This window comes from Lactuca virosa, chromosome 3 (assembly GCF_052849685.1).
Source record: "Lactuca virosa cultivar CGN04683 chromosome 3, Lactuca_virosa_CGN04683_v6, whole genome shotgun sequence".
NCBI lineage: Eukaryota > Viridiplantae > Streptophyta > Magnoliopsida > Asterales > Asteraceae > Lactuca > Lactuca virosa.
Window position 1 is genome coordinate 70,402,038 of NC_136428.1, and position 26,102 is coordinate 70,428,139.

The 26,102-nt window shown below is 34.4% G+C and overlaps 1 protein-coding gene across 1 annotated transcript; it reads right to left on the minus strand.

The window, feature by feature from the left end:
* Positions 1-23,136: 23,136 nt before the first annotated feature.
* Positions 23,137-24,775, minus strand: HMGB6 (high-mobility group box 6). The gene is made up of 8 exons (XM_079081545.1): positions 24,571-24,775; positions 24,238-24,320; positions 24,096-24,150; positions 23,892-23,993; positions 23,747-23,804; positions 23,603-23,647; positions 23,396-23,494; positions 23,137-23,304 (listed from the first exon to the last, which is right to left on the minus strand). Exons 1-8 carry the CDS (start codon positions 24,693-24,695, stop codon positions 23,227-23,229), a joined length of 645 nt encoding a protein of 214 aa, XP_078937671.1. The 5' UTR covers positions 24,696-24,775; the 3' UTR covers positions 23,137-23,226.
* Positions 24,776-26,102: the final 1,327 nt, after the last annotated feature.

Genomic DNA, 26,102 nt, shown 5'->3' on the forward strand with positions numbered 1-26,102 from the left:
AGCACATAACACATGAAAGAGTCACGCAGACATCTAACATCCTAACATAACAAATCATGGGCTGGCATTGGTGCCTTGGACCCACTAAACACAGTGAGGAAACTCACATCTAGCTGCTGAATCACTCGAATGAACCTCTAATTGCTGGTCCGTAAAATCCCCGCGTTGTCAATAACAATAACATCCAATTAACAATTGGATTTTGGCCCATACTAAGAGTCTAATCTACTTGGCCCATAACTAGGGTAAAAGACCATTTTACCCCTTTATCTAACTTGGCCCAAAGCCATGACCCAAATCAACTACTCAAAAGGCCCAAATCCTAAATGGCAACCCAAAGCCTAATTTATGGCCCAATCTTCCAAATTAGGCCCAAAACCCATCATGGGCCTAAATCCATGGAAGCCCAACATGCTAGCCCCAAGTCCAAAACAAAAGTTTATTGACCCAACCAGGCCCAAACTTACAAACCCCAACTATGGCCTGATACCGAGGACGCCAAGCCCAAAAGCCCATCTACTGAGTACGTGAGGCGTACTCAGCTCGTACGCTTAGCGTACTTCATCTGGGACTAGTACGCGCAGCGTACCAGCTGGGTATGCCCAACGTACTCCCCAGTTTGCCAACCTACTCCATTAAGCACTTAATTGGTTGAGACCTCAAGCCAAACTCTCAAATCTGATCCTAAAGGGGGACTTATCACGTAAACTTGGCACCTTTGTACTCATGCATGGATTAATGGGACTCAAAAGCTCAAAAAGAGTTGAATAAAGGTCTTAATACTTGCATGGACCAAAAACATCCATAAAGTTTGCATTTTTATGAACATAGGGACTAAATGGAGCTTAGATCTAGCATCCATTATGTAACATCCCAAAATATGGTCTCAAAATTTTCATTTTTAAAATAGGTAAAATAGTATTTCCAAATATCATCCATACATCTCAAACAAAACCAATGTATCAACTGTCATAAAATCAGAGTAAAGTATCATATGCGGAATCCCAAGGGTGTGTGTGATGCAGTCAACCCGAGATCTTCCCTTTGCAACCGGAAGTACCTGAAACATAAACTAAAAACCATAAGCAAAAAGCTTAGTGAGTTCCCCAAACTACCCCATACCATACATAATAAATCACATACTGGGCCCCCTACCCGACATCGAGTCCCACTTGGTATACATATATGTTATTCTCATGCCTTGCTTGCCACTGGGCCTCGCCCGCTATACACATAAAATCAATATCACATAATCATGCTAACACATATAATGATCATAAACACTAGCATATCTTCCAGTCCTCAAGCCTTGCCTGGCATCGAGCCCCGCCCAGTATACATAGCAGCACATAACACATGCAAGGGTCACGCAGACTCCTAACATCCTAACATAATCAATAAGGGCCATAATTGGTGCCTTAGACCCGCTAAACCCAGTGAGGAAACTCACCTAGAAATCCGAACGATAGTTGAATAGGTCCCGAATCTGAATATCAGCTCAGTGACCAATCCTTAGATACACCTCAGATTACCTCAAGTACCCCTTAGGTCATACTTGGTCAAAGACAAGGTCAAAAGTCAAGGTCAACAGTCTGTGTTGACCCAACACGCCATGTTTTCCTTCAACACGCCGTGTTTCTCCATCATCTACAAAGTCGGGAAAAACCAAGCCAACACGCCGTGTTTACTAATAAACACGCCATGTCCGTCTGAAATCCAACAACTTAATACGTTAAGCTGCCTTCATCGAATCTAAGAGCTCCAAAGCTCAGATCTCGACCAAAATGATATCTAAAAGGGTAATGTTTCCAACTTTACCCCTAGGAACCACCAAAATGGGTCCAAAACCCAAACCCTAGGCTTAATAGAGTGAAGGCTTAACCATTAAGCACTTAATCTTCAAAGACATAGCCCCAAAATGCAGATCTGACACCTTAGAGCTGGAAGACCACATAAAGTTGCCAAATTTACGTTCATGCATGCCAAAGAGAAGCTCTAAAGCTCAAGAAGGACTTAATAAGGGACTTAATGCATGCATGAGACCTAGAATCTTATAAAGCTTGCACTTTTAAGAAAAATGTGGCTATAAAATGCTCATATCTAACAAGACAACTCATGAAACAACTTAACTCCTTAGACAACCCAACAATGAGCCAAGAATCTTAACAAAACCCCGTAAGAGAAGATCTAATCAACAAAAAAGCAAGGTATGAACTTGATACCTCAAGGAGACTGCAAAAAGTGGTGAGATTCTGGATCTATGACCTTCCTTCCAAGCTAGGCACCTTCATACTCCAAAGCTCCTTCAAATGAGCACAAAAATCCACAAGAATCCACTCAAAACCTCAAGAACACCACCAAGAAATCTCAATACTCGATTTAGGGTTTTAAGTAACAAAGGAGGCTGGTAAGGAGGCCGATCAAGGGGACTTAAGGCCTTTAAATAGGGTGCAACACCCTAAAAATTAGGGTTTCCTTCTCAGCTTCCAACACGCAGTGTTGGTTCATTAAACTCCGCGGCCAAAGACATCTCGACACGCCGTGTTGAGGCTCCAACACGCCGTGTCCCAAAGAGAAAATATAAACAACTTGGAATTAAAATCATACCGGGAAATCAAGCGTTAAACATTACTTCTGAAGTAGATCAAAAGCTCTTCTTACATCAAAAAACTCAAAAATGCCCAAGAAACACCACAAAGTAGATCTAACATAAATGATCATCAAGGTGTGAGCTTTTTACCTCAAAAAACTTGCAAATGAGAAGGTAGTCATGGATCTATAAGCTCAAGCCATTCCTACAAGTGTTCCTCTTCTTCTTCTCCTTCACAAACCACCAACAAACACTCTTTCAAGCTCAAAACTCACCAAATGCTCTAGGGTTTCGATTTCAGGGTAAAAGGGAGATGGAGGCTGGTCAATAAAGGTCCAAGAAGGAGTTTAAGTCGTTTAAATAAGGCACAAACCCTAAAAATTATGGTTTGTTCCAGCCTTGCGTACGCTATGCGTACTCCACGTACACCCTGCGTATGTGGTTGGAACCCGCGATCATCAGAATGGCCAGTACGCTAAGCGTACTCATTGAGTACACCCCGCGTACTAACCAAGGGACCAAATTGAAAATAATTTGCATCAAAGGGTTAAAAATGAAACTTACCAAAAACTTGAGTGTTACAAGATACCTGTGGAGAGACTATTGGAATGGCGCCTCCCTTCGCAAAGTAATTATCTCATTCCTATAGGGAAAATGTTTGAGACAAGGAGACATACCTTGGGAGCAAGCTCCACGCATTTTGGTAACATTGACAGCAATGTACTAGATTGAGGGGGTGATATGTTGTAACATCCTATTTTCACAAGCAATTTTTTTAAGTAAGGTAAAATCATTATTTACATAAAACCCAACTTATGGAAACCCAATTGTTCCAAAATACAGTTGTTTAAAAAACAATGTAATATAAATAATGTCAAATCTCCATTGTTGCTTATGTGTGTGTACAGTCACTATTTCGCCTTCCTAAGATCACCAATGGTACCTAAAAACATTTAATCCACAATTGTAAGTCAAATCTTAGTGAGTTCCCCCAAAATACAACACACCACAATATACATACAATGCATGCACACATGAGCCTTCACTCTATCTGGCCCGCCTCGAAAGGCCTACATCATGCCTGGACCACACACCAAAATATACCAAACACCCCAATCCACCCTAGTCTACCTATCTAACAGCTTACTATCGCATATCATGCCTCATACAATACACTACCCCACTACTGGCAGATCTCCAAGGAATGCATAACTATATGTAACCAGAGGTGAGATAGACATTCAAACATATAATCCCACTCTAGAGCCACAACCAAACGAGGAACAATCAAGAAATCCTAGATCAAGAGTTCTCAGGCTATCCTATGTGACTATATACAACCCCTAGGTCATTCCACTAGACGATCACCAACCTACTGGTACTCTAACCAGCATACAACTACTCTTATATCCTGTCATACAAGGATATACATTGTAATACACAGTATAGTGAGGAAACTCATCTCACAGTCTAGCAGATAACAACGCATCTCTCGCAACTCTAAACTGGTACAATTGGTCACCTAGATAACGATCATATACAAATCCTTAAACTACAGCCCAAAAACCCTAACACCTAAAGTCAAACTTGGTTAAATATCAATGATCAAAATCAAAAGTCCTACATTCGGTCGCCATGTCGTGGCCAAGCTTCCACCACGTCGTGGTGACCTTAGGACAAAACAGTCGTGAGGACTGTCTTTCGTCACGTTGTGGATGCCAATCCTTCACGTCGTGGGAACTGTTCTAGCCTTCTAAATGCATTAAGCTCTTAATCACTAAAGCTACTCATTCATACTTTCCATAAGGATTTCTTACTCCTAATACATCATAAAAATCAGTGATTTATGGACATGCATGTCCAATGCATGTCTTTTCCACTCTAGGTTAAAAATATGGAAGAAATGAACTCACACTTGTTCATGAGACCAAAAACACCATAGAACTCTAGATCTGGAACATATAACTCCAAAGTGACCTCAAGGATCCATAAAGTTGCCAACTTTATGGAACCTAACCATTTAAACTCTCACAATCATGGAGAACATGGACAAGAAGCCTAGATCTAGAAGCACTAAATATAAATCTTGGAACTTGAGGACTTACGAAAGTCCAAAATGTGAGTAAGGATGAGGTGAGGAGGTTTTCTTACTATATCTATGATCCAAGAGCTCCTTTGTCACAACTAGCATTTTTGGCTAGGAAATTATGTCTTCGTGTAATCAACTCTTGTGTAACTTGTAATCTAAGTTTGATGTTATGTACAAATGCTCATTCCAAACACAATAATTTGAATCAAAACTCACTCGTGAAGTTCAAAAACCTAATTCAAAACATCTCATATACTCAACTGTGGATTGGAAACCCTAATTTCCCAGTTCAAACCCCTATTGGGCTAGAAATCATTTATTGGGCCTAATGGGCCAATAAAGTCACAACTTGGTTATTTTGGGCTAAGAATCCTTATATGGGCCATAATTGGACCCACATTCATAAAACTATAACATTTTGGGCCATAAGACTTTTTATGGGCCTTAGTGGACCTAAAATATATCACTTAATTTCATGGGACTTATTGGGCCGTAAACAACTTCCCTGAATCTCAATGGGCCGAAAACCCATTCTTTTTGTCATGTTGGGCTGTAAACACTTATGTAGGCCCACATGGATCAAAACTCCCTAATGGGCCAAAGCAAGAACAAGCCCAAAACACCCTCTCTTTCTTTCCCTCTCATTCTCGGCCCTATATATATATATATATATATATATATATATATATATATATATATATAACAAAAACAACCTGTTAAAATGAATTTCTCAAATATAGAATATCAAGTTGACTTTGATTACTTAAAAAATATTGAGTATTTCAAAGATTACAATAATAAAAAAAGAGCTTGGCACGAAGAAAATTTCTCATACTACTTAAGATTTCTCCATTTAGGCCTTTGGAAAGATTATGTTTTATCAAATAAAATTCATTCTCCTTTTTTTCAATGGTTTGAGTTAATTTATGCCCCTAAACATAAAATAAATTACCCATTTAAAAATGATTCTATCACCCCCATTTTAGAGAAAAAATATAAAGATATTATTTCTAATAAAGAAATTATTGCTAATTTTCCACCAAAAGGAGAAATTATTATTAACGATATGTTTATTGCGACTCCTTTAGTTCAAGCCCCAAATCAATTAACTACTTAAAAGGGTCATCAAAAAATTATTTACCAAAATAATTATGCAAACGAAACCTTATCTAGTATTACCGAGCATTTAGTTAAAATTGAAGAAAAAATTTTCAAAGACAAGAATGATAATAAGCAAGATATGGAAAGCACTAGCAATATAAGTTTTGTTCCTTGTCAAATCGATGGTAATTTTAATCTAGGAAATACGGATTTAATTAATGAATTAGAAAAAAGACTTTCAAAACTCCATATCTCAAACACTAACAGTATTAATACCCTTACAAATGATGAAACTGAAAATAGTGAAACAAATTTTGAAACCCTTGCTCAACAATTTGATAATTCAAATGATGATATTAGTCAACTCACTAATGACTTTTCAAATCTTAATAAAATTCATCAACCAAAGCGAAGCTCTTTCGGAAAGAATCCAAAGTCAACCATAAGAAATTATTGGAATAGGCCCTCTCTTCCAGATGTTCAACTAGAAGAACGAAATTTTCAATTTGATCGTTCTCAATATGATGGTAATTCTGTTTATGAATGGAATGTTGATGGCCATTCTGAACATCAAATTATGAATATTGTACAAGAAATGACTATGGCTGCTAATGCTTATAAAGCTCATAATAATACTCAACTTCAAATTGTTAATATTATTACTTTCGGTTTTACTGGTAGTCTCAAAGGATGGTGGGATTTCTATATTTCACAAGAAGAAAAAGATTATATTTTATCTGCTAAGAAACCTATTATAAAACAGGAAAATAATCAATAAATACAAACGTTTGAAGATGATATGGTTAACACTTTAATTTTTGCTATTATCAAAAACTTTGTAGGAGATCCTACTACTTTTCAAGAAAAAACTTCAGAAATTTTAATGAATTTACATTGCAAAAAACTTACTGATTTTAGATGGTATAAAGATAATTATCTTGTTAAAGTTTTTTCAAGACCTGATTGTAAAGAATCTTATTGGAAAGAACGTTTTATAGCTGGCCTTCCAAAACTCTTTGCTGAAAGAGTTAGACAAAAATTAAGAGAAAGTTTTAATAATACCATCCCTTATCAAAATTTAACTTATGGAGATCTAATAAACTACATTAATAAAGAGGGATTAGCAGTTTGTGCTGATCTTAGGTTTAAAGAAAAGCTCAAAAAAGATAGAATTAACAGTAAAAATGAATTGGGAAATTTTTGCCAACAATATGGTTATGAGCCCTTGAATGGTCCGTCTACTTCAAAATCTAAAGTATATAAGAAAAGACCTTCAAAATATTTCAGAAAAAAGAATTATAATCTTCCAGAAAATTATAAAAAAGGCCAAGATTATGCGTCAAAATCCAAAAAACCTTATAAACCAAATTATAAAAAATCTAAGAGAAAATCAAAAGACATTATTATTTGTCATAAATGTGGGCGTAATGGTCATACAGCTAATAATTGTTATGCTAAGACAAAAATAAATGAGTTAAATGTTTCTGATGATTTAAAAGAACAAATAAGAAAAATTATTTTAAATACTGATTCAGATTCCGATCAAAGTATTTCTGATTTTCAAACAAATGATTTAAATATTCTCGAAAATACTACTTCAAGTTCAGAAGATTCTGATGTTTGCGAATGTATTGGTAAATGTCATTGTAAAAATTTAATCAATGTAATTACTAGTAGTTCTATTAACGTTCTTTCACAAGATGATAAAGATCTTTTAAACTCTCTTGATTCTATAAAAGATAAAAATATCCAAGAATTATTAATAAAGCAGATGCTTAATAAAACTAATAACATAACTCCTGATAATAATGAAAATTTTAATTTAAAAAATATATATGAAAGATTTACTGAAGCAAAGCCAATCTCTATGCAAGAACTTCAAGAAGAATTAAAAATAGTAAAACAAGAGATAAAAGAAATAAAAAATAAAATTTTAATTTTAGAAAAAGAAAAACCTTCTATTTTTAAAAACAAAAATATAGAAATTAATAAAGAAGAAGAAAATAAAATTGAAAATATAACTATTGGAAAAATTATAAATAATCAAGTTTCTCAAAAATGGAACACTCAAATTACTTTAGTCAAGGATAATTTTAAAATCAACCTAACTGCTTTAATTGATAGTGGTGCTGATATGAATTGTATTCAAGAAGGAATTTTTCCTACACAATTCTATGAAAAAACTGCATCTAGACTTACTGGTGCCGGAGGTACAAAATTAATTGTAAATTATAAAGTTTCCGATGTTCATATTTGTAATAACCAAGATTACTGTTATAAAACTCATCTAATTTTAGTAAAAGATCTATCTTCTCCTTTAATTCTAGGAACACCTTTTATTACAAAACTATATCCTTTTATGGTTCATGATGATGGTATAAGAACCAATGTTTTTGGAAAAGAAATTATATTTAAATTTTGTGAACCTCCTCTATATTCAACAATTAATGTCCTTAATTATAAAACACAACAAGCTAAATATCTTATTAATGAAATAAATAATGTTCGAATAACTAATCAAATAAATGACAATAATATTCAAAATAAAATAATAGGTTTAAAATTAAAATTTGAAAAAAATGTATGTTCTAATATTCCTAATGCCTTTTGGAATAGAAAACAACATATTGTAAAATTACCGTATATAAATAATTTTGATGAAAAGGATATTCCTTCAAAATCTAGAGCCATTCACATGAATAGTGAACTAGAAAGTCATTGTAAAAATGAAATTCAAGATTTAATAAATAAAAAACTTATAAAACCTTCTAAATCACCATGGTCTTGTTCAGCATTTTATGTTATGAATGCCGCAGAATTAGAAAGAGGATCACCAAGACTAGTTATCAATTATAAACCTTTAAACAAAGTTTTAGAATGGATTCGTTATCCTATTCCTAATAAACGAGATTTGCTAAAAAAAACTTTATGATTCAAATATATTTTCAAAGTTTGATATGAAATCAGGATTTTGGCAAATACAACTTCATGAGGAAGATAAATACAAAACTGGTTTTAATGTTCCTTTCGGGCATTTTGAATGGAATGTAATGCCTTTTGGATTAAAAAATGCCCCTTCTGAATTCCAAAATATTATGAATGATATCATAATTCGTATAAGTAGTTTTGCTATTGCTTATATTGACGATGTCCTAATTTTTTCAAAATCAATTGATCAACATTTCAAACATTTAAATCAATTTTATGATTTAATTTATCAAAATGGTTTAGCTGTCTCTGCAGCAAAAATGCATTTATTTAAAGATGAAATTCGTTTTTTAGGGCATGATATTGTCAAAAACACTATTAGACCTATTACAAGAAGTTTGCAGTTTTCTACTAAATTTCCTGATGAAATTAAGGATAAAAAGCAACTTCAAAGATTTTTAGGATGCTTAAATTATATCCATGATTTTTTCAAAGATTTAGGGATTATATGTAAACCACTTTATAACAGATTAAAAGATAATCCTGAACCATGGACTCAAAAACATACATATATAATTAAATATATAAAACAAAAGGTTCCTACTTTGCCATGTTTAAATTTACCTCATCCCAATGCCAATATCATAGTTGAAACCGATGCTAGTGATATTGGATTCGGAGGAATTCTAAAACAAAAATTTGTTAATTCAAAAGAAGAACAATTGGTTCGATATTACTCTGGTGCATGGAATGATACACAAAAAAATTATTCAACTGTCAAAAAAGAAATTTTAAGCATTGTTTTATGTATTAAAAAATTTGAAGATGATTTATTTATGAAAAGTTTTTTATTAAGAATAGATTGTCAATCTGCAAAAACTATTTTAGAAAAGGATGTGAAAAATATTATTTTCAAACAAATTTTTGCTCGATGGCAAGCCCTTTTAGGTAACTTTGATTTCGAAATAGAATTCATAAAAGGCGAAAATAATTCGCTTCCTGACTTTCTTTCTCGAGAATTTTTGCAGGGAAAATGAGTTCATCGTCCTCTTCCAAACATGATGACAAGAAACCCGTCTATCAAAAGCTTGTTCCATTTCAAAATCAAGATCGTTTTTCTCCTTTAACCTCTACTTCTAAGAATTCACAACTTTATTCTAATATCCTTCAATCAAAACTTGTTACTCTAAAAGTTACTTCAACAAACACGATAAGCCCTTTTGTAAGACCTTTTACTCCTCAAACCCAAAATTATGTGACTCCTAGCCCTCCTACAAAAACTCCTTATGTTCTTAATCCAAATTTCTTAAGAGTTCAAATTCTTGAAGATTTTCAAATCCATAAGTTACATCAAGGTTTTCATATTCTCACAAATCATCTTTTTGGTCAAGGGAAAACCTTTTATGTTGATTCATATAAAACTCGAGAATATTATCAAGCTATTTTGCAAGAATCTGGTTCGGTCAATTTTGTTCATCGTTCTAATTCAAAAGAAGGAAACATTGATTTTAGCAAAGCTCACATCATCAAAATCATTTCTTCAGAAAGTTGGGTTCCAAACCTTCATTCTGAAAAACCTCTTATAAGTTATCCTGCTTATCCCAGATTTTCTTACTATGATTATCAAGATGCCTAGACTAAGGCGTTCTTTATTCGAAATTATTCACACTCTCTTCTTTGATTTAAACTTCAATTGTGAATACCCAAGATGGTTTATCAATTGGTATAAATATATGGGAATTCTTCCAAATTGTTTACCAAAAGAAATTTACGATGGATATCTCAAATTTAAGGAATTGTTTATTCAACAAATTCCAGAATTTGAATATATGCTACAATTCACTATGATATTCAGAGTTCCATGGATAATGTCTTGGACTTTTCATTATCAAGAAGCAAAGGATACCTCTCCTCCCTGGCTTAATCGACAATTTCGCTCAAAATGGTGGGATAAAATGAAGATTTCTCAAGTCAGTGAACAAGCAGTAATTAAATATTATCAAGAAATATATATTCAAAAACCGGAGGTTGAAGCCACTTTTATCAAAAGTCTTCCATCAGTTTCTGACGATTCTCCAAAATCAATAAAGAATGGTTTATTTCAAGACGCTCAAGACCCTTTTGATGATCCTTATGAAGAATAAGAAATTCTTAAATTTGGTGTAATACCTTCAATGTAGGGTATTTCGTTTCTTCTATTTATCAAATCCATTATTTTCAAATACGAGTGTGTATATACTGTGTAATTATACACTATATGTATTTATAGTGTATAAAACAAATATTATCAAATTTATTATCAAAATTATTTAGTCTTATCAGCAATAATAATATGAAGACAAAAAACTTTACAAGATGCTCCATAATGGATAATATGAAGACAAAAAACTTTAGAAGATGCTCTATGATGATATGCTTTATCAAAAGGTGATATTTACTGATTATAAAAGACAATTTCTTCAAAAGATGAAAGTGACAACCACTTACAAATAATTGATTGGCCATTGAATCATACGGGAAGATTTCACTACAAGATTTCAAGGTTTTGAAGAAATATGTTTTATTGATTCTAAATTATGACTTCGTGATTTTTCGTATTTTTTTTATTCCTATAGTTAGCCTAGAAATTTTTTCTATTTGTTTATTATATTCATTAGTATATGGAAGTATTTTGTATAAATTATAATCTTCATGAATTCTAGTTTCTTCTAAACGTTGAATGGTTTTGCATATATTAGAATTTATCTTCCAATGTCTTTTTAACATATTAGCCCAAAGCTTATTATTTTTTGAACAATTAATTTGTACTTTAGAACTCATATTTGTTGTTTAAAATTTTGGAGTTCATCAATAAAATCTGATTTAGTAGGACTAGGAAAACTATTTTCACTATTTTGGTCATCTTGATATAATGGTTTGGGAATAGAATTAGTATAGTCAACAGTTTTTAGTTTTAAAGATCTTGACTTTGATAACGGAGATTTTGAAGAACTTGTTTCTGGGATAAAAGAAGTCAATAATCTGGATGATGAAATTTTTAAGGAAGAAAAATTTATATCTACTGAACCATCATTATATTCTATAATATTTGAGATTTGTTTTGAAGAGTCTAGAGGTTTTGGATCGATAACATTTTGTAAATTCCAGTTACATGATTGAGTTATATCAGACCATTTTAACCTTTTTGGTGTGTGAACTTTGGTATGGTTAGTATTTGCTTCAAAAATAATTGTTTCATTTTTAGGACTCGATAAACGTGTTTTCGGTTCAAGTGTAGTTGTCATGGTTTTGTAACAAACACGATAAATTATTGCTAAAGGCTTTGTATCATCTTTAAATTCTAAATTTTTTGTTTCTACAGTTAGCACTAAAGTATCTAAAATATTTTTATCAAATAACCCTACAGAAAAATTTGGATAACAATTGAAATAAATAGGTCCGTTAGCAATATTTGTTTCAGCCATAGCTAAAATAGAATTTTGAAAATCTTTATGTCTCTTGTCTCTTAAAATAAGGAGAACAGGGGCATCTATTCCAAGTCTGAATAGAGGCTTGATAGCAATTTGGACTAAACCGACATGTAAAAATTTATATTTCATTCTATGTTCTAGAATAGATCGTGATGATAATAAATGTAAATTTTGTTGGTTTTGACCAATAGACAAAGTTTGTTCTGTCATTTTAATAGAATAACCTTGAAAATAGTCAAAAGTTCTTATTCTATATATTGTATTAACATTAGTTTTAGGTATTGTCCAATCATTCAAACTTTGTTCTATGCCATTAACGGTTTCTTCAATAGAATTTATTTGATTATCATAATCTTGTTCATTGTCGATATTTTTACCAGGAATATATTTTTTGGATAGTATGCGTGAAAATTTACTCATATTCAATTAATTTTGCTTTAAAATTCTATAAGAAAACTTACTTGTTTTAATAACGATGAACAGAGGAGAATCGTCTCGACGATGATTGTGGTCCGGCACCGCGACTTACGTCCTTATCTGCGCGTTTTACGCTAATCCAATCAATCACTGGTCTTGTCTCTGAATCATACTTATTAAAACTTGTAAATTTCTTAGAGAATATTAAACCCAAATTAAATAAATATGAATATAATATATCATACATAACCACCCCAAAAACTTTTCTTGGCTCTGATACCATTTTTGCAGATCATAAACATTTAGAAGACATAAATATCACTTTTAGAAAACAAATAGTTTTGTTTTTAAATAACGTATTTGTTTGTAACGAATTTTAATACTAGCTCTTATTAACTGTCTAACATCATGAATATGATTATTGTTTAAAATCGTACCTAGATTAGTAGGTTTGTAAGAATCCTTGAGATTTTGCTCAGAATTATTTATAGATTCTTGGATTCGTTGTATTCTTAAAAGAATATCTCTATTAGGAATACAATTCATCAAAATTTTGTTAGACATAAAATTCAAGCATGAATTTGATTAATTTGATTATTAAAAACGAGTACTATTTTAATAAAAATTTCAAATCTTGTAGAATTAATAGTTAGAATAACTCGAAATGAAACTATCATGAAGAAATAAAAGCAATACAACAATTGAATAAATATTTTAGATAATACCTTGAACTAAGCTTGAATTACAATCAGTACATACATCTGGAGAAAGAATTATCTGAAAATCTAGAGACTTTGAACATCTGCTAGTAGAAAGAGAGACTCTTGGAGATTTTTTAGACATAGGATGAACATTTTTTAGAAAATGAATATTTTTGCTTCCTTTCTCCTACTAACACATGATGTCTATTTATATTCCTCTTGAAGTCTTCAAAACCTTGAAATCTTGTAGTGAAATCTTCCCGTATGATTCAATGGCCAATCAATTATTTGTAAGTGGTTGTCACTTTCATATATATATATATATATATATATATATATATATATATATATATATATATATATATATATATATATATATATGGAAAAACTCCATGGATATAATTAGTTGACACCTCATTATCATCCTTTGGTTATCCATGCATTTACCACACAAGTATCTAGGAGATCTCATGCTTCCATGCACATCTTGTAACACCCCAAAAATTCAAGCCAATTTAAAACTTTTTAAAACATTTAAAACCATTAAGTCATTACAGTTTACTTTCAAAATAATTTAAACATCAGAGTATCCCCAGAATCAATCATGAAAATGTAAGGAGGTGCACGATCACGCCTTCGCCTTCCCGCGATCATCAGAAATACATGAAATAAAATCAACAACTGTAAGCCCGAAGCTTAGTGAGTTTCCCCCAAAATACCAACCTCATATAACCATACTCATATCATATCAGCAAATACAGAACAACATGCATAATGAGCCTTCAGCCTGACTGGACCGCCTCACAGGCCTTCAGTCTATCTGGACCGCTCTCCGAGCCTTCGGCACGTCTGGACCGCCTCGTAGGGCCTTCAGCCTATCCGGACCGCTCGCCGGGCCTTCGGTCTGACTATCATACCCTCCTGGGTCTGTAGTCTATCCGGACCGCCCTGGGTATGTTGGCCTTCAGCACAAAGCAGGACCGCCTCAACCCAAACCCCCAATCAAACAAACATGTGCACATACATATCGTACGCTAGCATATATAACAGTCAACCAATCTAACAGATCAAATAGCATAGCATCATCCTATGCCCAGGATACTGACCTAACCAGGTCACTAACATATGTACAGATGATCATACAGATCTAACAGATCACATAGCATAACATCATCCTAAAACCAGGATACCGACCTAACCAGGTCACTAACATATACACAGATAATCATACAGATCTAACAGATCTCATAGCATAGTAACATCCTAAAACCAAGATGCAGTCATAAAGGGCCGACCTTGGTGCAGTAGACCCTGTTGATATAGTGAGGAGAACTCACCTGTCACTGCTGAAGTCCCGCGAAATAAACTCCAGCTGCTGGTCGACAGATTCCCGAACTTTCAACATCAAACAATACCCAATTAATAATTGGGTTCCAAGCTCAAAGTCCAACTCACACTCCAAAAGCCCAAAAGTCAAGTAATGGGCCAAGGCCCAACATATGGCCTAATTTTCCAAATTGGGCCCAGACCTCTACATGGTCTTTCCTTAAGGCCCATCCAATCATTCGAGTCCAATTCCCATGGCCCAATATCACATAATCATAAAGGTCCAATTATGGCCCATCCATGGCCCAACTTTCCAAATTGGGCCCAAGTCCTCATATGGGCCTTATCCTAAAGCCCATCTAATTACTTTGATCCATTAACTTGTTCTTGGATGGCCCACTAATAGTCCAATCGCCAGAACCCTATAGGAAGGCCCAACTCAAGGCCCAAGTGAAATTAGGGTTTCACATAAAATGACAACCAGGGTTAAGTGTTTCTCACTTAACCCATTAAGAACTTAATCCATTAAGTCTCTCACTTTACTAAATAATTCATATGGTGTGATTGGGCTTAATACACAATTCCATTCCAATGGCCCAAATGTGGGTCCCGGTAAGTCCAAGCCCATAATCCCAAAATTAGGGGTTTTCACATGAAATGATGATTAGGGTTAAGTGTTTCTTACTTAACCCATTAAGGACTTAATCCAATAAGTCTAATATTGACTTAGGTTAATTTGCCAATGATTATTATTTAATATTTCAAGTTATTAAATAATTCCCATGTGTGTCCCGATCAATTCCCAAAAATTAGGGTTTCATGGCATTAGGGTTTTCCAAACCCTAATTAGGGTTTCCAACCCAATACTAGCCCATTAATCAAATGGTTGGGCTTTTAGGTCACTTTGGGCCTCATTGGGCCCATTAGGGTTTTATTAGGTTAATTAGGGTTTCCTTGGGCCCATTAGGGATCCATTGGGCCCATTAGGGTTTCATGCATCCCAAACGAATCAACACAACAAGGCAAAGCACACCGCCACCCGACACGACGGCCGGTGGCGGCAGGAGGCGGCAACCACCACCTAACGGTGGTGGTGACAGATTTGTTACTATTCTGATTGGTTACAAATTACAATACAATCCAAAACACACACACTAATAACACACACGCACACTAATAAACACACACACACACACAAAACACGAACGCAGCCACCACCACGCGGCGGCTGGTGGTGGCAGAATGGATAACGCGGCGATAACCACCATGGTTGGCAGCCATGGTGGTCTTCCATGGTTTCTGGCCAAACAAAACACCGTACTCGACCTTGACTGGAACACATTCAATGACGCACACACACTCGAGCCCGAAACAGTGACACCACCACCCATCTAGTGGTTCACGGTGACGGCAGTCGCATGGTGGTGACCATAAGGACGAATCCCATCAACAGCAATTCGGTCGGTCCTCCCATGACCACATCGGCGGCCCCTGAGGTTTTTCCCTGGTTACGAACGACGTCCGGCGGCTGGAGTTGGAAGAAGATAAGGCGGCGGAGGAGAAGACGCAAAGAGGGTGGTGGCTTCCACCGGAAATAGCACCAACGACGCTCCGGGGCGAGTTCCTTCCGATCTCCCGCTTTCATGATGTCCAAAGGTGGTATTCGTCATCAACAGGTTGGCACAGCGGCGGCTCGGTGGTCGGAAACACGAGGAGAATGGAGTGGTGGCAGCGGCGCAATCCAGCGGGGCTCGCTCACAGCGTCTTCGTCCACAGCAGAGGTCCGCCGGCGACCTCGGTTGATCGGAACAGGAAGGAGTCGGGTCTGAAGGATGGTGGCGCCGGAGATAGGAGGGAGAGGGGGGCGGCTGGATGTTAAGGTGACGGCTAACTAGGTTTAGGGTTTGAAAGAGTAGCAATGGTTTTATACCCCGATTCTTTTGAACTTATCCCATAATAACAAAACAGTCCCTCCTTGTATCATTTCTTTCAAAACTAATCCATAATTTACCATTTCAACCCCTCCTTCTGAAAACTCTTACATATCAAGTCCAAAAATTTCACTTTAACCCCTGGAGATTCAAATCTTGTCATTTGGCTTCCCGAAACCAACTCCCAACTAAATATTTTTTTGGTTTTGGATTTTTATAATATTAAATAATAACAATAATTACTTCTCAGGGTCCCGGGTTTATCATTAATTAATCTATTTTAAACGGGATGTTACACATCTCTTCTCACCTCACTCTTCTCTCTTCTTTCCTCCTTCTTATTTTAGGCCACCTTCATCTCCATTTCAAACTTCACTTTCACTTCTAAACTTCACTAATAACTCTCAAGAAATCTCTCATTTCCTTCCAAGAATTCGTGTGTGCTAGAGTGTGTGTCGAAGAACACTTCATTCAAAAATCCACTCATCTTGGTAAGCTACTTCCACTCAAGGGGTTTAACTTCATGTTCTTGTTAAACTTACTTCTCTTAACACTTCATTTCATGATCCATGTTCCTTAGAAACCTCATAAGTTCGAGATCTACTCAAGGGAGCTTGTTAGGGCCGAAAACTCCTCCAATCTTCTTCCAAAACCGATCCATCAACCCCAATGTGAGTTCATACCCCCTATTTTCGGTTTTTACTATGTTTTGGGGGAGAATACAAGTTGTTTTGTGTAGATCTATGTGTATATGCATGATTTTGTGTGTTTTTCATGATATATGTTGTGATTATGTGTTATAAACTTCATGAACTCGAAAATATGCTAAAATATGATGATATTTGTGGAACATAACACTTGATACAACTTATTATGCAAAGAAAAGGTTTAAAACATTACAAGGTTGTTTAAAACTAAGAAAGTCGCATAAGAGGGCCAAAAATAACAAAAAAAAAGTGAAGTTATTATATAACTCACGGTTTTGAAGGGACCAAAAAGGATTTATTTTGAATAAATATGGATCTTTATGGTATTTATGATTTTAAAAGGGCTAAAAGTGTAAATTTTCACAAATGGGCCTCATATTGGGCTTTCACGGCTTTTGGGCTAAGTTTGTAAAATTTTGGACTTTTGTGGGCTTGAGTGTCATTTTAAACAAAGTTGAGCCAAAAATGTTATATTTCGGTTATAAGGGTTGAAAATGATAAATTTATCAAACTTGGGCCAAAGAGGATAAATTCTATGCATTTGGGCCGAAAATGATATTTCTGACAAAAGTTGGTTAAAAATGTTATTTTATTTGAATCTAGCCTTAAATGTAAACTTTTGGTCTTAAGGGACCTAAAAAGTCAATTTTACCAAACATATGCCTAAATTGTAAATTTTTAGTCTAATGGACCAAAAATGTCAATATTACAAAAGTGGCCTTTTTATGTCATTTTGGAAAAGGATTAAACAAGAACGGTCATTACAATAACAAACAAGTCTAACACGTTAAACTCACTTTATTTGGGCCTGGAATATACATTACATGCTTAGTGGGCCTTAGTTGTCCTTTTGCATGCTTATTGGGGCTGGAATATACATTACATGCTTAGTGGGCCTTAGTTGTCCTTTTGCATGCTTGTTGGGCCTGAAATCTACATTACATGCTTAATGGGCCTTAGTTGTCCTTTTGCATGCTTATTGGGCCTGGAATATACAATACATGTTTAATGGGCCTTAGTTGTCCTTTTTACATGATGTTGGGCCTAGAACTTACCTTACATGTTTATTTGGGCCCTTGTAGTCCATTTACATGCTTGTGACTTTGTACATTCACGTACATACTCGTTGGGCCTTGAAAACTAAATACATTCATGGAAACAATATATACTATGAAATTCCATATTCGCGTAAATTTAGTTAAGGCTTGTGTGAGACATTTCGCTTGACACCTATCTAGTGTACAACCGTAGCCTGTAGTTATAACCAGAGTCTCCTAGAGGGAGAGCGAGAGTTTGTGTATAGATCTATACGGGATTGACACCCCACACCTGAGCGGTTCGCTACAGTTAGACTAGGCCAGTCTAGGATGACAAACTTTACCTTAAACAAGTCGGCGTCTGAAAAACGTAATGACGGGCGGATTAGTCATTATCAAGTATGGTTATAGCGACTCACAAAGAAATTTAACTCCATTATAAAAATTTACGGAATACATTTACAGTTTGGTAACATGGAAACATACACTGATAAGACCACAACGTTTTATAAATAGACAATATCGGATTGTCTGGGACCATTCACTTTATACATTTTCAAACATTAACACACATGCATTAATACAAGATCGGACACAAACATTTCAAATCGTTTTTCAGAAAATATCGGATTTTCTGGTGTTTACAAAGTAATAGAAAACATTTTACTCAAACATGCTTATGAACTCACCAACATTATATGTGTTGACGTTTTCAAATTAACTTGTATTCTCAGGAAATCGTTAAGCTGAAAGGTCGACAGGAACATATGGAAATTGTCATATTTTGTATCATCATACATTAACTATTTGGGCATATAATATTTAATACAATACTTGATGTAAACAATGATGGTTGTATTTGGTATGTATGATGATGGTGTTTGTCATGTTTCATTTATATTCACTGTGATGATATTACAAGTTGAAGTCACTCAACCCCCGGACGTTTCCGCCGTCTGGTTCGGGGGTGTGACATCCTTCTTCTACATCAAAACACCAAAAGCTCTTAAATGTCAAAATGGAGGCTAGGGTTTCCTTAAGTGTGAAAGGGAGATGATGATGGCTGAGGGTGCGCAAACCCTAGCCGTCACTTCCCTTAAATGGGGGCACAAACCCCAAAATTAGGGTTTTACATTCAAGGAGCTGCCACGTCGTGACCAATATGTTGTCACGTCGTGTCACTCAGACGAGATGCGTGTTCATGCAATTAGCATGCCACTTCGTGGTGCTCCATTCACCACGTCGTGACACAAAGTTTTTCCTAAAAACCTTACTTTTAATCAGCCCTCAACCGATCTATCCTGTAAAACAGGTGTTACATATGTTCTACCCTCAAAGTACATGTCTATTTAATGGAACTTGACAAGGTGGCAACCTTGGTAGCGAAGTACCAAATTGACGAATGATATATTCTACCATCAATGTACCTTCAGGTCCACGGGTAGAACCAAACCAGTGTTTATCGTTTTATTGACATTCATTGTGATTAAAAGTTAGCATAACACTTAGTCACTTATATTGTATAAATATTACTTCAAGAATAAAGTATTTTGGTTATTAAAGGTTTAATAGTTAGCAAGTGTACTAATGCTTTTGAAATGCATTAACCCCATGTACTCATGTGATAATGTTGTCTCACATATCACATTTTATGACGTGTTCCAGGTTCCGGAGTGAAGTAATATGGACTTATCCTAGGTCAAATACTTTTTGAAGGACATAGATGACTGGGATTAGCATAGAAGAACACTATTGAAATTTATTTTGAACAATAGTGACTTTCTTATTCCTAATGCTACTATGGATTTTTATGTTTTTGTAACCCATGAATTAGACTATGTCATGTAAATATTATGTTATATGGACCTAACTCTTTTGGACATGATATTAGTGCAAATAATGTCTTTACTTTATGCTAATTCCTGATATGGAAATACGAGGTGTTACAATTACAATGGATCAACAGGTGGTGGATCTTGTGAACTTAGCCATTCTGTCTTGATTCTTATGGTGGCAGAAATATTGTGTTAACACTTGAAAATATAGGTTTAACGGGTATATTTTAAGAAATTTGTGTAAAAAATGGTGTGAAAATGAGAAGTTTTAAAGGATATTTATAGGGATTTTTTTCTAAAAAAAGGGCTTGAAAATATAGTCGTTAGAGGCTAACGGTCAGGAAAGCCATGTGTACACCATGTTAACGGCTTCTTTTTTCGGTAACAAGAGGGTAGGGCGGTGCTCCGACCGGTACCGATGCGCCACATCAACCACTCTGCTTGCATCTCGTGACGATTACGTGTGCTCTAAATCTTCATGGTGTTGCTAGCGTACATTTTATGTCATGAATTAAATGAATAACCCTGGTGATTTTGAGGTCATAGAATGGATTCATGAGGTTTTTATATTTTAGTTATTAGTAGGGCAATTTCGTGTTTCAAGTGTTAGTTCTATTATGTAATCATCCCTTTTTATTTGATAAATGAATTGATGTTTCTTGATGTTTGTTCTTAGTCAAAACCACGATCATGGACGATTTGAAGATTTCGCCAAGATTGCACAACTTTGCATATTGATGTAAAGTTGTGTAGTTACACATGACTTTTAAAACATTTAGATGTTAAATCATACAATCCTACATCAAATTCCATCTAAATCCATTAACACCATGTTTCCTTTAAATACAACATTATTAGAAGTTGAATTCCATATGAAAATCTTACTCTTAGTGATTGGAACACATGTATGTGCTCCAGCCAGCAAGTGATGTTGGGTTGGAGTTATCTTCTTAATAATTTCTTTGGAAAGATGTATGACATGTACATGATTTAAATAAATTACATGTATGGTTATGAGTGTAGTCAATCGCGCTTAAAAAGCAAGACTTGGCTTTCATATGGTCATGAATGGATAGGGACATGTGACTTACATTAGTGTCGGGTTTTATGCTAGACTAATGTTGAAAATTTGTGTATTTTTTTATCTTCACTTATTCAATGGTTTGGCATGTTGTCTTTAGGGAATCTTGATTCTCGAATATCATGAATGACTAATATACTAAAATGAAAATTCAATCGATGTGACATTTTCATTGATATACAAGTTTTTGGTTTGTTTGTTGTAAGTTGTGTATATTCATGGATTACACTCAAATGGGAGAGGATTCATGATTTTAGTGTCACCTAGCATTTTGAGTAATGAAATTTACACAAGTGATGAAGTAATTTTAGACTATGATTTTATCCGATTCAAATGGTACATAGTGTATCATTGTATAATACTAGTTTGATCTTGCACATGAAGAATGGTAAGGTCAAAGGGGTCGCACCCCCTAATGGGTCAAAGTTAGACAAAAGTGAGATATATAAACAAACAGTCATTTTAGGTTGATGGATTCTAATCTCACAAAGTCACCTTGGAGCTAAATGAGTCAATTTTGGTTAACATTGAGGCTTTGTTTGAACTCATTACCTAGCTTGGTGCTAATCACCTGATGCTTCCAAATGACATCAATATATCAAAAAAGAAATTATGATTTATTTAATAAAACCTATTGGTTGTTTATATTTATTTATTAAAACAAATATTAAAGTTGTACCAAAAATATTTTGGACAATTTTTTAAAAACCTTTTAAAGTAAAAGATTTTTATATAAAACTTAAGACTCATAGAAAAAGTTATATTAATTTTTTTATGAAAAATAAAATAAAGTTGGAGATCAATCAATATTAACTTTATTTTTTATTTTAATAATAGAATACGCTGGAAGATGATCTAAGACTACCCTATTCATGAATATATGATGTGCCGGTTGGGTAAAAAGTAAATAAACAACAAAAGGTCTCAAAAACCCATCGAACATGATTCTATCTCAAACACTATGGAGTTGTTTTTCTATTAGTTGTTTTGTCCACGTGTTTAAGCAATAAAATAAAAGATTTAGTTTTTCAATAAAATTTACATTTAGAAACTTAGAGAACCATATCTAATTAGATGAGTTCTTATCTCCTAAGATCGTGTAATATAAAAATATGATCAAAAATTATAATTCTTTTCCATATAATAGACTATAATATTGATATATTTCCATATTCAATTCTAGAATAAGCCAGAAAGACATTCTGAGGGAAGCTCAACATGTAGAGATGGAGCTAAAAGAAAATGAAGATGTAAGGTTTCTAATGAAATTGTTACAGAACTTCATGTAACCAGGCTTAGTAGAGATGATGAAGTTGAAATCATAAAAAAAAAATCAACATGGATCAACAGGAGCAAACAATCACTGATAGAGATTATTAAAGATACAACTTTTGCATCTAAAAACATTGTTACAAAAGAAACATTTGCTATGTTAAGACATTTTTGGAATTAAAAAAAATCATAAATAATACTTATTTAATAGGTTGTTAATGGAAGTGAAAATTTAGGTTTAGTTAGGTTGTGACATTGTGTATATGTGAAAAAAACAACATATTAGTTTTTTAATATATAGTATTGAATTTGGTTATGGATGGAGATAGCCTATATTTTCTTACCTAAAACAGTCAATTTCTATTAATATATTTTGTTCTTGTAATAAGAAAGATTTATTAATGTCATTGTCCAATGTAAAAAAAAAATAGTACCAATGTCATTTACACCTTTGTTAGTTTCATAGCCTAAAAAAAATGACTTGTGGCAAGTTAAATGTAAAAAAGCCAAATATGAAATAGGAACTTTATAATTAATTAGTGTCTATTAAAAATCCGGTTAGCAATTGATAGTTTATGACATCAACAGATGTTTTTGGTCAAAACAACAAAAGATATATAGCACCATAGGTAATCAAAGATAAACAAAAAGTACCCAAAATCAAATTCTATTCTATTCATCATGAACCATTCAGCATACAAGATTCATAAACAAGTGGCCAAAATCAAAATCTGTACTATTCTAGTCATCATCAGCAACAACTTCCTCTTTTTCTGGAGAAGCTTCTTCTTCTTCATCATCTTCAATTGTTTCTCCTTCCTGTAAATCAAAAGGTACACATCACATTAGCCATTTATGATCACTACAAATCATGAATACACACAACCAAAAAAACCCATGAAGTACTTACAGCTTTCTCATTTTCATTTTCAGCGTCATTTGGAGCTTCCAAAGCCTTTTGGTATTCTTCTTTAAGTTCAGCAGCCTTAGTAGTAAAAGGCTTCTTTTCCTGAAAATAATCATCAGGATTTGGAGAACAATAACTCACTAGATACTATTCAACAAACGAGCAAATTAGACATAACAGAAAGAGAATTGTGTGAAATTTGCAACTCACTTCTTCTGTCATAGACTTCCACTTCTCACCTCCTTCCTTTGCAACCTGTAATTGAAAAGAGAAACAAAAATGTTAACCAAATAGTCCAATTTATGAAGCTAAAAATGATTCAACTAGATGTGTTCATAAGGTAAAAAAGTATACATTCGCAATTTTTTTGTTATCAGGGTTTGCTGCCTTGTATGTTACCCTGAATTCATCCCTACACAACAAGCATTTGTCTGCATCAATACCATGTAAAATAGAATAAAAAACTATCATGAAATTTCGAGAGTAATCATGGCATTACATGAAGAGAAAGAATGCAGTGGGTGGCCTTTTAGGCTTGGTTGGATCCCTCACTTTCTTTTCTTTCTTCACTCTCTTGTCTCCAACTTTCACTAGCCTTTTTCTACACACAAAAATCGTTCAACATAAATAAACAACCAAAAATGAGAGTAAAGCAAATATCCCTATACTAATCACAGACGGCGAAAAGCCACAAATTACGTACTTCTCTGCAGGTTTCTTAGCAACTGGATCACTAGCAGTTTCAGCCACCTGTGCCTCTGTGATCAACAATAAAAGGTGTAAATGAATGTTTAACTAAGAATCAGAGATGATTTAATCCAAATTATCGTGTTGAAACACTATACCCAAATTCATTTTGATTTTGGCATCAAGACCGCAATCGTGCATGCTAATCAACGCCACAGCTACATCCTTGTTGCACGCTTCACTGTATAATACAAGTTCATTAAATTAATTTCATAACTTACAAATCAATATTACCAAACAAAACGCTAACTACTACACAAAACCAGAAAGTTTTTAGCTTCCAATTTCGAAATCGGCATAGATCATATAGATGTAACGCATTTCAACCGAAATTGATATGAGCGTTCGACTTTATAGCAAGTGTTGCAAATAAATAAGATGATATTGAACTTTAACAGCATAAGCAATACAAGGAATGACGATAACAATACCATCGGGTGAATGCGCTGCCATTTTTTGCTCGTTTGAGGGTAGTGGAAGTAGTCTCCACTTCGACTCTCTTTCTGCCTCGGGCTACGTTGATTGATTTTGAGGAAGCATCACCGGTACCCGCCATGGAAGATTGCTCGAAGGTTAATTTTGTGTGTGTATGAGTGAGGGAAAGAGGGAGAAGTTGCTGATGGAGAATGTGGGGGGAAAGGGTTTAAGAAGAGGGGAAATTTTCAGGAATTTAGCGCCACAAGTGCCGCCAATATTTCAAGGGTGAAATTTTAACTTAATGCTCAAATTCAAATTCACGCGGATTGCCTATGTGGCAGAAACTTCGTCAATTGCTTTTTTGTTTTTATTAATTTTCTTTAATAAAAACATATTTACGAATACGATTACACTAAGTTTGATTTATTTTAAAAAATGGGTCTATTATGTTCCCGAATATCTTCAAATATATGATGTGACTTTATTATTTTTTCAGTAATTTTATCCTTAAATTAAATATCCTCTACAATCACGTAACATATGAGTATGAAAATCACATCTGATGTGTGTAATACACATTTACCCACTTTAACATTCAAATGACAACTAGTGTAGTGCTTCTTGTTCTTGAGTCGGATGTTTTTCTAATTAATGTAACGAACACCCAATGTTCCAACCCAATTAAGCCCAATAGCCCATCAGATTATTCGGGCTAACCAATACCCAACCCAATTAACCCGTTTGGTCATTTGGTAAATTCAATTTGAACGTGTATCTTGTCCATATAATATATAGGGCCGGCCCTTGCCAAGTTCAAAAGGTGTTGAAGAACAGGGCCCAAAAAATCGGAGGGCCCACAATCTTTATAGCTTTTATGTTAACCAAGGTTCAGTTGGCCCAAAACAAATAAACATTAGGTTAACTTATCACCTCCTGCACATCAGTAACTACGCAAGAAGGAGCGGGAAAAAAGAGAAAATTTCGGGAAAAGAAATACGCTTCGATTTCTGCAAAGCTATGAACCATCTTTTTCTTTCTTCTTTGCTTACACATGGAGCAGATATTAAAAGTGCAACTGTATTGTTTGCTTAAATCTGCAAAGCTATGCACAATCTTCTTCTTTCATATTCTTCACGAAATTCTGATTTTTGAAACAAAGTTTCAAAACACAAACGATCCTACAATCTTTCTCAAAAATCAGAAAACTCGGTCTTCATCTCTCTCTTCTCGAAAATCAGATTTCGTGTTGTGGACTTGTGGTTTCGAAATCAGAAGGAGAAGGACAAAAGATAGGGATTAAAGTATTTCTAATTTTTGGACTTGTGGACTTTCGTTTCATGTTCTTCACTCCTCTCTTCATGTGTTCTTTCTTTTTCTTCTGCTTGATTTTTTTATTTCTAATTTCTGAAAGAACAAGAATTGAGTTTTGTAAATCAGAGGAACAAGAACATTGAGCACATCAGTTTTGAAAATCAGAGGGATAGGCATTCAGGAAGTCGAATTTTGAGTTTTGAAGGTACAAGCAAATCAAGTATTTTTTTTCTTT